At 53.0% G+C, this 12,304-nt stretch overlaps 1 protein-coding gene across 1 annotated transcript in view; it reads left to right on the top strand.

The window, feature by feature from the left end:
- The window catches only part of IGSF9B (immunoglobulin superfamily member 9B), a 51,329-nt gene that overhangs the window by 26,241 nt on the left and 12,784 nt on the right, over positions 1 to 12,304 (top strand). Inside the window, exons 12-18 of the mRNA XM_032595037.1 lie at positions 112 to 223; positions 2,608 to 2,783; positions 3,864 to 4,090; positions 5,244 to 5,328; positions 7,521 to 7,682; positions 8,057 to 8,102; positions 8,676 to 10,325. Coding sequence (XP_032450928.1) covers positions 112 to 223; positions 2,608 to 2,783; positions 3,864 to 4,090; positions 5,244 to 5,328; positions 7,521 to 7,682; positions 8,057 to 8,102; positions 8,676 to 10,325 — 2,458 coding nt within the window. The remainder of the gene's footprint in view (positions 1 to 111; positions 224 to 2,607; positions 2,784 to 3,863; positions 4,091 to 5,243; positions 5,329 to 7,520; positions 7,683 to 8,056; positions 8,103 to 8,675; positions 10,326 to 12,304) is intronic.

Below are 12,304 nucleotides of genomic sequence, written 5' to 3'. Positions count from 1 at the left end.
TCCGCGCTCCACTTGAGGCACTGCATTTTGCTACTACGCAGTGCCACTGTGGGTGCCCAGCTCACTGGGCCCAGTTCATTTCAGTCTGAGAGCACTCCACTTGGTCTCCAGGCACCAGCCCCCATGCCCCGGGCAGTGTCCGGGTCCAGGTCTCCATGACAACTGCCAACGTGTCCTGGGAGCCAGGCTATGATGGAGGATTCGAGCAGACATTCTCAGTTTGGTACGGACCTCTGTGAGTCACCCCCGCATGCTTTGCTCTCTGCTTCTCCCTCCCCCAACCCCTGACTTCAGTCAGTCCCTGGGGCGGGTGGACGTTATGAGAAAGATACAGTTCTTTGCCTGCTAGACCTCCAGTCAGTGAGGTGTGTTGACATAGTGACTAGGTCTTGTGGGGAATGGGCACGTCTGTGAGGGATTCGGGGCATTCTGCATTCCCAGCCTGAAAGGTTTGGATGCCAATTTAGGCTGTTGCCTGAATTGACCATCACCCTCTGCTGCTCTCTCTTCAGCTTATCTCACTACCCCTTTTTGTGTCCTTGGTTCATGCTTCTTTTAGGTTCCTCTGTCCTCTGGAGTCTGGAAAAGACTCCCAGTCTTCAGTGGCATTGAGAAACAGCCCAGCTGGAAGCGTAGAATCTAATTTTTATTCTCTCGCTTTCCCAGTGGTTCCAGAAACTGATGTGAAGTGGTGCTTGCCTTCTGGCCTTGTCTTCAGCATCTTCATTTTCTCTAGGACCCTGTGTTTCTATTGTGTTTATATCTCTGCTATTAATTTGGCCAGATGTAGTGATTTGAGCTCTTTGCTTAAACCTTGGGGTAGGTAAGGGATCTTAAAGATGCATACATAAATCAGGCTGAGGTCAGGAGGCACAGAAAAGGTGGAGAGAGGGGCTGTAGTGGACCTCCTTCCCATCACGCAAGGGTTTTTCTCCCCCACATTCCTATCCTGAGCCAAGAACTGGCCACCTGCAATATGGGACATCCTTGAGTGGGAAGGATGAGCCCTCTCACTTCCTCCTTTTCAGACCTGCCTCATCTGGCTATGTATTCCCAGCCAGGCTCGATCAGGGCCTAGGAAGGAGGAAATATTCCTGCAGAGGGCAACTCATGGAGATTCAGGGAGAGCCCTTGATACACTAGTCAACATCAAGGGGGGTTAAGAGGAAGCTGCCCTCTTTCCCATCATGATGTTTTGGTGGGTACATCCTGAATATTCTGGATGTTTTGAGTTCTGACTAGGCAAACAACCTAGATGATGAGTGTGGGGAACTCTCTGAGTTGCAACCAGAACATCCTCCACCCCTTAATCTCTGTTCCTCCCAAGACAAGGTGGGGGGCTGGGCGGAGGAGGGCTCCTGACAACCCTGCCAGGTGACTGCTGCAAGAATCATGGTGCTGCTGGGCAGCTGTGTGTCCAGGGAAGGGCCTTTGGCAAGGCCAGGCCATCTTTGGGGATGTCCAAGTGGCAGGTCTGGGTGTAGATTGGGGTTTCCCTCACTGCTTGCGGTCCTGCTCCATGCTGCTGCTCATCTGCACCGCTTTATCACACTTTGCTCACTTGCTTTGGTGCCCGGGGCGGTGGGGTGGGGGAGGGTGGGAAGGGTAGTTGCAAAGTTTGGGGAGGTCTTCTTCCCTCCTGTTGTTCTAATTGCCTCTGACTCTCCACGTATTGACTCAGACATTTGGCACTGGCTTCTTTTTGCTGTGCTTTTTGCTGCCTCAGCTCAAACTCCTAAGCATTCATGGTAGTGAGCATTTAAACCTAGAGGGAACCCTGTGAGCGGGCATCCACTAAGTTGTAGCTCAGGGCTGCAGGAAGAAAGCTGCCCAAGGTCTCAGTCCCATAGGATGATGTCTCCTCCCCGTGGTGATCCCAGGGCACTGCACCTGGAAATAGCAGGGATGGAGAGTTAGGTGGGCGGTGTAGAACAAACGCTAACCTTCACCCCTAGTTCCAGGGTCCTCCACGCACAGTGTGACCTTGCCCTTGATTATGAGTTCTAACTGTTAAGGCCTTAAGGATCCTGGTCCTCACTGTGGGGAAATCCCTGCTCATTTTTGTCTTATACCCTAGGCTTCTTCAGGTGACTCAAACCTTGTTGGACTGAGTGAGCCCTCTGGGTTACTTTACTCCCTACTTTTCACTGTCCCTGGGAGGGTGGGCAGCTGAGGTCACCTGGATTTCTTCCCTAGTCCTGCCATTGCTGAATTGCTCATCCTCACTTCCCCACAGTGGTACCTGCCTTGTTCCTACTGTCCTTACTCTCCCAAGGCAGATGTACTCTTAGGGCTGTGACCAGGGTAAAGATCCCCCGCCCCCCAGTGCAATTGGTAGTTTGACCAGTATTGTAAGCATCACTTATATCTAAGGGTTCCTTTTAGTAAAGGTGGTGCCAGTGGTGGCTGGCGACCGGCGTTAAAGACTGGCACAGCCAGAGTTGGGAAGGTCATCCCACCTTGGTCATTTCCTCTTTCTATCCTAAAGCCAGGGAAGGCCAGGTCTGCCCAGTGCCACCTCCTTGAGGACCTTGCATGCATTCTCGTGTCTCCAGTGTAACCCACCCCACCTCCTTGTCCCCGATCCTCTCTCTTTCTTTTGGCCAGGATGAAGCGGGCACAGTTTGGGCCCCATGACTGGCTATCTTTGCCAGTGCCACCGGGACCCAGCTGGTTGCTAGTGGATGCCCTGGAGCCTGAGACAGCATACCAGTTCAGCGTCCTGGCCCAGAACAAGCTGGGAACGAGCGCCTTCAGTGAGGTGGTCACTGTGAACACTTTAGGTGAGGACCCCGGGCTGGGATGTCTTGAGGATATTTCCTGGAGGATCTGGGTAAAGACGGTAATGGTGGTGATGATCCTAGCAGATAACATTTACTTCTTACTATGTGCCAGGCACCTTGCTATATGCTTCAGGTAATCATGTCATTTGATCTCCCAAGAAGGACTTCTCATCCCATTCTTTGAGTTTTGCCTGGACCATAGTGCCTTGACCCACATCAGAGCACTTTGGGCCAGGTTCCTTTCAACATTTATCCTTCCTTGGTAAGCCACATGTTTGCATCTTCCTGTGGCTTCACAGGGCAGGCTAGGAATCCTTCTTCCTCCTTCTGCACCCTTGCCTATTCTTTCCTCTGGCCCTTGGCCTCATTTGGTGGCTGGTGTGTGGCCAGTTCTCCCTGTCAAATCTTAGTCATGCTGACTCTTCCTTCCTGGACCCAGTGGCTCACTCCATTCCACCTGGAGAGCGCCGTGAACAGGTGGCACCCCTCCAGCCTGTTCCTGGATCCTTTACTGCCACTAGGGGGTGCAGCAGTGATGGGATGCTTACCCCTGCTCTGGAGCTTTCCTCCTTGGCCTTTTTATTCTCCACCTGTGCCAAGAAGGCAATTGAGAGCAGACAATGTGCTATGAGAAGACAATTCTAGCTCCTTGGAAGAGAACATAAAATACATTTTGTAGTATCTTTTTAAAGATATTATCTTATTTAAAAGATTACATTTAATTCTTCCATCTCCTAACTCTCTACATGACAACCACCCCCCCCCCCCCCGCCCCGCCCCGGTGATTTCTGGTTTTTTTTTTTTTTTTTTCCATTTGAGACACTTCATTCCCTCATCTATGTTTTTAGAAATGCTGAGAAAATAGGTTCTTGTGGCTGTGGGCCACTTCCCTTGGGTGAGGAGGGCTCTTTTGTGTGACACTCTTGTCCCTGAAATGACTCCTGCATGGCAAAGTGACCATTGCCTTGGGGCCACAGTGCCCTAGAGACACATGCTGAGCCAGAAGGCACTTTAGAGAGGTGAGGGTACAATGATCTCGGCATCGCCACATACTTTCCCTCTCTCCCCTCTGTGCCACAGCATTCCCTATCACAACTCCAGAACCCCTGGTGCTGGTTACCCCACCGAGGTGCCTCACAGCCAATCGGACCCAGCAGGGTGTGCTCCTGTCTTGGTTACCCCCTGCCAATCACAGCTTTCCCATTGACCGCTACATCATGGAATTTCGTGTCGGGGAACACTGGGAGACGTTAGATGGTGCCATCCCGGGCACTGATGGAGACTTCTTTGCCAAGGATCTGTCACAGGTGAGGTGTCCAGCCTTTCCTTGCTGCTGTTCCCAAATTCTGGAAGTGTCATGACTCTCTGGAGTCACTGAACGCTTTGAGTGAGGTGTACAAGTCAGGTGTACAAGGTGTACAAGGTGTACAAGGCTGAGCCATGTGCTGCCCCACACCGTGATTCCTTTATTCTCAGATCTGCTACCGAGGTCTGGGATCCGTAGATCATGGCAACTGGGGTCCTACAGACTCAGGACCAGTGTTTGGCAGTGGTGACTTTTTTTTTATTTTAAAATTTTTTTTTTTTCAACGTTTATTTATTTTTGGGACAGAGAGAGACAGAGCATGAATGGGGGAGGCGCAGAGAGAGAGGGAGACACAGAATCGGAAGCAGGCTCCAGGCTCTGAGCCATCAGCCCAGAGCCCGACGCGGGGCTCGAACTCACGGACAGCGAGATCGTGACCTGGCTGAAGTCGGACGCTTAACCGACTGCGCCACCCAGGCGCCCCTGGCAGTGGTGACTTTTATTGCCTTGAGGGCTTTTTCCACATACAGACATAAGCTGGAGCCAGGCAGAGCAGGTTAGGAGCCCAGATTGTGTAAATAGACAGTGACCTCAGCTCTCTGCTAGGGGTCTAACTTGGGCTGGGTGAAGGATTTCCCAGAAGGATTGTCTTCTAGCTTTGCCCAGGGAAGCACCCCTGCTTTAACAATTTAGAGTCCCTATATATATACATATATATATATATATTCCAGCTGACCCTCCGCTTTAAACTTTGATGTCTCTCTAGCTGGAGAGAGGAAACAGCTTATTATTACATGGATATAGATAGCCTCATCTATCTTTCTGTCTTCCTTCCCTGGACACTCATTTAATGATAGCATTGGGGCTCCTGAGAGCCTGTGTGAGCATCTCTTTCTAACTCTGCTTTCAGTGCCCTCACTTTTGTAGATTGAAATCTGCCATGGTAGGAGTATTTTTATCATGGAAATTGGCAAGTGCATTTTTCAAATCAGGACTTTTTTCTTTTAACCTGAGATCTGGTTGTTCAACACTTGCAGTATGCCACTGCTTTGGGTACCCCATTCCATGAAAGGTCATTGCAGGGTGGGTGTAGTGGTGGGTCAGTGGCTGTCTCAGATTTCTGGGCTGACAGGCTATTATCCCTGGGACTGTAGGACACCTGGTACGAGTTCCGGGTTCTGGCCGTCATGCAGGATCTGATCAGTGAGCCCAGCAACATTGCCGGTGTCTCCAGCACAGGTACTTGGGCTGGGGGGTTCTCTTACAACTGTGGGGGGTAAAAGCCACGTGGGAATCCCCCAGTGAGGTAGCTAAAATGAGGAAAGAAGGCTGAATTGGAAACAACGGAGAGCTCTGGTTGAAGCTGTGAGTTGTAGTGTTTCTTAAGGCCCTCCGACCCATTCTTCTGCATCCATGATGGACAGGATTTCTCCAACTAAAGAGCTGCGTTTATGACACTTTCTAAAAGATAGCTGCAGAAAGAAATGTCGCTAATCTCATAGTTGTCAAAAATAACTTGACTTAAGTTCTTTTGCTATAAAATCCCTGTTTCCTCCAGTGTTGTCCTCTGTAATGGGCTGGGGCAGTGAACTGGAGAGACAACAGGTCAGCACGTATTTATTGAGTGCCTATTATAAGACTGCTTTATAATTATGGTGGTTTTATTTGGAAAATTACTGTTTGGTGTTGTTTCCCTCTACCCCTTCGTCTCCCTAGATTTTTTTCAGGCTAAATACAGCCAACTCCCTAGCATTTTCCCCATTTATCTTTCTTTCTCTTGGCCCTGGTCCCATTTATACACATCTTTCTCCGCTACAGTTCCTGCCTGAACACAGAAGAACCCCTCCCTTGCCCAGTGAAGTGGCTCCCTAGGTCTGGGAAGAGGCTTTTGCTTGGTGATGAAGCAATGGCACCATTTCCATGGGCACTGCTCACACAAAGACCTCTGGGACCAGTTGGCTCAGAGCTTGGCCAAGAAGCTCATGCAGTAGTACTCACAGAGCTATAGAAGCACCAGAGTAGGCAGACTTGGGGGAGGAGAAGGAAAGACTGAAGTGGCACCAGAGCCCGGGGCAGTGGGGTGTGACTTCTGCATCATGCTAGGCACCATGGACATTTCTTCTTTCTTTCTTTCTTTCTTTCTTTCTTTCTTTCTTTCTTTCTTTCTTCTTTCTTCTTTCTTTCTTTCTTCTTTCCCTTCCTTCCTTTCTTTCTTTCTTTCTTTCTTTCTTTCTTTCTTTCTTTCTTTCTTTCTTTCTTTCTTTCTTTCTTTCTTTCTTTCTTTCTTGTCCTGCTATAGACACATACCTCTGTCATGGCTTCCCTCTAGAGAAGAGACCCAGAGGAACAGGGAACAGAGTTTGCAGGATAGAAGATGTGAAGGTTTTCATCAGTGAACTATTCTGTGTACAGGGAAGATTCCCCATGAGTGAATGAAGGTGCAGCAACCTCAGCCCCCACCCCCCATTCCTAAAAGCTGTAGCATTCATTTGCCAACTCAACTCATCAGTGTGATTTGGGTTATTTTCATCCATCGTTATATCACCATAACAATGGGTTCCAGCCAAATATATCAGACTGCACAGAACCTAAAAAGTGGCACTTACTGTTATAACTGACTTTGAAGTAGGGTACAATAGATGGGGTCTAGTCCTGGCTCCACTAACAAGCTGTGTGGATTTGGGCACAAAGTGAAACTCACTTCTTTACCTGTAAAATGAAGTGGGACCTGTGTTGAATGTCTGTGCTAGCTCCAGTATTCTGAACTTGAGATGACCAGGACGTGCTAACCTTCCCTGTAGAAGTTGCTTAGTTGTGCTATAATGACTTAGAAATAGACAGATCTGAATTCTGTGGTCACAACCTCTTCTCCCTGCTATAGCATTTTTCCCTCAAGGTACCTTCACATCTACACTCTCATTTTGTTAAGATGACATAGCAGAAGGCAGAAAATACCAACAGGAGGTCAGAGTAGCAGTGTTGTGGTTTGGGCACTGATCTGTAGTATCTATGTAAGCAAGTTGCTCAAACTCTGCCATGACAGTTTCTTTACCTTAGAAAATGAGAGCAATAGCATGTGCTCTGTTTCATTTGAGGGTATCAGGTAATATGCATGAGAGCCCTTTGCAAACAGCAGTAGCCAACTATAGCTTATTATTGAAATTATTACCCTTATGGGGTAAGGTATAGATGTGATTTCTTCTTTACAAGCTCTGTAGGTATCACTTGACTTCCATAAACTAGTCTTTTCTGTCTCTTCCCCATCTATACAAACCTTTTCAAGTGCTAGAGTTGAACATGGAGCCTGAGCTTTAACATTGTCTGTTCTACAGAGGTAGGGAAAAATACTTGGGAGCTAGTTGTCAGTGTAGGTGGGGGCTGTTATGGGAGGGAGGTAGGGAGTCATGTGTGTTCCTCGCCCCTCCCTGCAGACATCTTCCCACAGCCGGACCTGACCGATGACGGGCTAGCTCGGCCTGTGTTGGCTGGAATCGTAGCTACCATCTGCTTCTTGGCAGCTGCCATCCTGTTCAGCACCCTGGCCGCCTGCTTTGTCAACAAGCAGCGCAAGCGTAAGCTCAAGCGCAAAAAAGGTGGGTGTTTGCCCCCACCACCCTGCTCTACCTGGCTCAGTTTCAAATGCTCCCCATTGGGAGAGAAGGTCCACTTTTAGCATGGTCTCCCTCGAAAAAAAGGGAAATTGGAATCTTATGGGTAGAACTACCAGCAGGACTTGATCTGGAAGAGGGAGTAAGGAAGAAGGATGCTGGGGAGGGTGTGCTGGGGCCAGAATGAGAGAGAAGGCAGGTGTAGTGGTGGGCACAGGACTCTGGACTGGACCCAAAGATGCCTAACATTGGAAGGGCTTGCTGTCCTATGTGGCTTTGCTCTAGCCCCTGAGGACACCTGAGATAAATTTTGTATCCCTGGCCTCAGTAGGGTCTTTTCCCCTTCTTTTTCCTTCCAGATCCTCCACTCTCCATCACTCACTGCAGAAAGAGCTTGGAGTCTCCGTAAGTGCTCCTGCTGTTGTGGTGTATGGGCAGAGGGTTGAGGGTGGAGACAGGCAGGTGGTTTGTCTCACTCAGCCCCAAGACAAGTGTTTCCAAATTGTTTGCTGTTAACTGATCTGCACGGTAATTTTAAGTTGTCCACATTAACAGAGGGAGCAGTAGAGTGGACAGTCCAAATTAGCAGATAATCTCCTTAGCTTTGGAACGTGTTTGTTATTTTTTTTCATCCTAATAGATTTGCGTTCATAGTGTGTTTTGCTTAAGTTAATATTAAGACGGGCTTGCATTGCTTGAACACCCTGGAAATGAAGGTGACTAGACAGAGTGTGGCAGACAGTAAGGGCAGGGCAGAATGAAAGTAGAAATGTGGGTGTTCATTCAAAAAATGGCCAGCACACATTTAAACAGTGGAGAGTTGGCCAAGGTATTTCATGCCAAAATATGCAGCCCATCTGCACCCCTTTTCCATAGTATTATCTTAGGTGTTTGTGGTTGTTTGTTAAGAGAAGAAAAAGAAGTACAGGAGCAGGTGTGCCCTGCCTCACACTCCGGCTCCTTCACTCACCCCCACAGCCTGTCATCTGGCAAGGTGAGCCCTGAGAGCATCCGCACTCTCCGGGCCCCATCGGAGTCCTCTGATGACCAAGGCCAGCCAGCAGCCAAGAGGATGCTGAGTCCCACCCGGGAGAAAGAGCTGTCATTGTACAAGAAGACCAAGAGGGCCATCAGCAGCAAGAAGTACAGCGTGGCCAAGGCTGAGGCTGAGGCTGAGGCCACGACACCCATTGAGCTCATCAGCAGAGGCCCTGATGGCCGCTTCGTGATGGATCCCTCTGAGATGGAGCCCTCGATGAAGAGCAGGCGCATTGAGGGCTTTCCCTTTGCCGAGGAGACGGACATGTACCCTGAGTTCCGCCAGTCAGATGAGGAGAATGAGGACCCGCTGGTGCCCACATCTGTGGCTGCCTTGAAGTCCCAGCTGACCCCTCTGTCATCCAGCCAGGAGTCCTACCTGCCACCACCAGCATACAGCCCTCGGTTCCAGCCCCGTGGGCTGGAGGGCCCCGGCGGCCTGGAAGGTCGGCTCCAGGCCACAGGCCAAGCCAGACCTCCCGCCCCCCGGCCCTTCCACCATGGCCAGTATTATGGGTACCTCAGCAGCAGCAGCCCTGGGGAGGTGGAGCCACCGCCCTTCTACATGCCAGAAGTGGGCAGCCCCTTGAGCTCTGTCATGTCCTCCCCGCCCCTGCATACTGAGGGGCCTTTTGGCCACCCCACCATTCCTGAGGAAAACGGAGAGAACGCTTCCAACAGCACGCTGCCCTTGACTCAGACACCCACGGGAGGGCGCTCCCCTGAGCCCTGGGGTCGGCCAGAATTCCCCTTTGGGGGACTGGAAACCCCGGCCATGATGTTTCCCCACCAGCTGCACCCCTGTGACGTAGCCGAGAGTCTGCAGCCCAAGGCTTGCCTCCCTCGAGGACTGCCCCCCACCTCCCTGCAGGTGCCCGCGGCCTACCCGGGCATCTTGTCTCTGGAGGCGCCCAAGGGCTGGGCAGGCAAGTCGCCGGGCAGAGGCCCCGTCCCAGCACCGGCCTCCGCTAAGTGGCAGGACAGACCTATGCAACCTCTGGTGAGCCAAGGGCAGCTAAGACATACCAGCCAAGGTATGGGCATACCCGTGTTGCCTTACCCCGAGCCGGCTGAGCCGGGGGGGCACAGTGGCCCCAGCACATTTGGCCTGGACACCCGGTGGTACGAGCCCCAGCCCCGGCCCCGGCCCAGCCCCCGGCAGGCCAGGCGCGCCGAGCCCAGTTTACATCAAGTGGTGCTACAGCCCTCCCGGCTCTCGCCTCTGACCCAAAGTCCCCTGAGCTCCCGCACCGGCTCCCCTGAGCTTGCCGCCCGGGCCCGGCCCCGCCCGGGCCTCCTGCAGCAGGCAGAAATGTCGGAGATCACCCTGCAGCCACCGGCCGCTGTCAGCTTCTCTCGCAAGTCCACGCCATCCACCGGCTCCCCTTCCCAGAGCAGCCGCAGCGGGAGCCCCAGCTACCGGCCCACCATGGGCTTCACCACTCTGGCCACAGGCTACCCCTCCCCTCCGCCAGGCCCTGCAGGGCCTGCGGACAACCTGGATGTGTTTGGACAGACGCCTTCCCCTCGAAGGATGGGGGAGGAGCTGCTCAGACCAGAGCCCCCCCCACCGCCATTACCTACTTCAGGGTGAGTGTGAGCTGGTTTCTCCTGCCCACCTCCACCTGGTCATCTTTCACCCCCCATTCCTTACCTGCCCTCCACCCCTTCCATCAACCCAAATGACAGGGCTTGTCTGGACACGGTGCAGCATCCCTTCGGGAGAGTTCTGGTCTTGGCATCGACAGGGTGTGGTCATGGGGTTGAAGGTGGGGCTTACCTGCCCAGGTACCCTGCCAGGAGCATGAGGGATCTTCTCTACCCAGCCCAGAGATCTCAGGAGGCCCCCAGGGTGATGCAGAATGGACACACGTGGGCAAGGAGAGGAGGGGGTGGTGTGTCCGAGTGAGGGGTCACCTCAGTTACTCTTAGAGTGGAGAGCTCTCCATATCCCTGTGATCCTGGCTTTGGGGGTGGTTCCAGGGTTTACCCAGAGACCTTGTATCCAGCCTCCTTCCCTTCCCTGGGCTGTCCTCCCTGCTAAGCAGGACCCTGAAGCCTCATTTCCCTGGACCACCAGGCCTGGGGCTCCTCTTCCCAATCTCCTGCCCATAGCAGCCTAGAGAGCACCGGGCCCCTCCCACAGACTCTCCAGGGGGCGCATCCTGGAGGCTAGCAGCAAAATCTCAGGCCTGTGAACTGTGTGCCCGGAGCCACATACCCTACCCCAACCTGTGTGCCTCGCAGGAAGCCGCAGACAGACAGACAGACAAACAGACAAGCTCCTGCGACCAGCCTGCCTGAGAGGGCACACACTAAACTGTAGCAGCTGGTATTCCAGGTACCAGAGTCAGCCTGGATGCCCGTCTGTGCCTCTCTTTCTCTCATCTTTCTTCCCTGGCCCTCCTCTTCCTCCTCCTCCTCCCCCTCCCCCTTCCTTCCTCCTCAAGTCTGGTTTTCTGTCTGTCTTTCTTCCTTCTCCATCTTCTTTGGGTTGGCCCGACTTGCTCCAAAGGGCTTACCACATCTCTGTAGTGCCCCTGGTCCCTCCTGCCCTCCCTCCCACTCTCTCTTTCTCTCTGGTTCCGTCCTTTGGTCTCTTTTCTTGATGTGGCCGCCTGTGCAGGGGAGCAGAGTGTTCCAGAGGAGGCTGGTCTGGTGGTAGGCAGGATGGGAGGCGGTTGGAGAGGAGGGAGCCCAGCGCCCTTCCCCTGCCCCATGCACTCCCACCCTCTCTGGTACCTGGAAGTACAGCCTCCCCTCCCACTCCCCCCTGCTCCTGGCAGGTGGAGAAGGTGGAGGAGAGCTCTAGCTAGGACGCCAGGCGTGGCGCACCCACGGGACCCCGTGCCTCTGTCTGTGCAGGAGATGCTGTGCGCCGCAGCCCTGTCTGTGCTTTGTGCAGCGCCCATCTGCCTCGTCCATCGTGCCGTCTGGTTCTCTGTCTCTCTCCTCTCCTTCCCCTCACCCCATTCTCTGGCCTCGCTTGTGGTTCTCTGGCCCCTGTGCTCCTCCCCTCCTCCCCTCTGGGTGTGCGTGGGTGGTTCCCCCACGGCCCGTGTTGATAACTGCTTTGTTTCTGATTGATCTCAGCTATCTGGGCAGTGTTGTCGAGACAAGCCTCTCCTCAGCTCAATAGGTAAGGGAGCTCCGCGGCTGGGGTGGGGCGGGGGGGTGGACAGGCGGACGGGGCTTCGGCAGGGCCATCGCTTCCTTTACAGGGGAATCCAAACCATGTCCCCTCACCCCCTCTGTGGGCGGCAGCCTCTGCTGCTCTGTTCCCACGGCTTCTGGGTTCCCCACATCATGCTGCTCCAACAGCCTCACCAGGCCACGCTCGGGCACCGCCTAGCTGCAGCTTCTGATTCCCACCCCACATGCCAAGCCTGTCCCAGAGCCTCTCTGCAGTTTTCCTCACTCAGATCCCTGCTGCCAACACACCCAGGGCCTCCCACAGAAGCCCCCTGAGACCCTGCATGTACCCCAAGGGGCCTAGAATGCCTAAATCTGCTTTGCATCTCTGCACCTCTGGAAACGTCAGAGCCACACTCATATCCAGAAACAGACCC

Source organism: Lynx canadensis, chromosome D1, assembly GCF_007474595.2.
Source record: "Lynx canadensis isolate LIC74 chromosome D1, mLynCan4.pri.v2, whole genome shotgun sequence".
NCBI lineage: Eukaryota > Metazoa > Chordata > Mammalia > Carnivora > Felidae > Lynx > Lynx canadensis.
The sequence above is the reverse complement of the archived record's forward strand: the minus strand, read 5'-3'. Positions and strand labels throughout refer to the sequence as shown.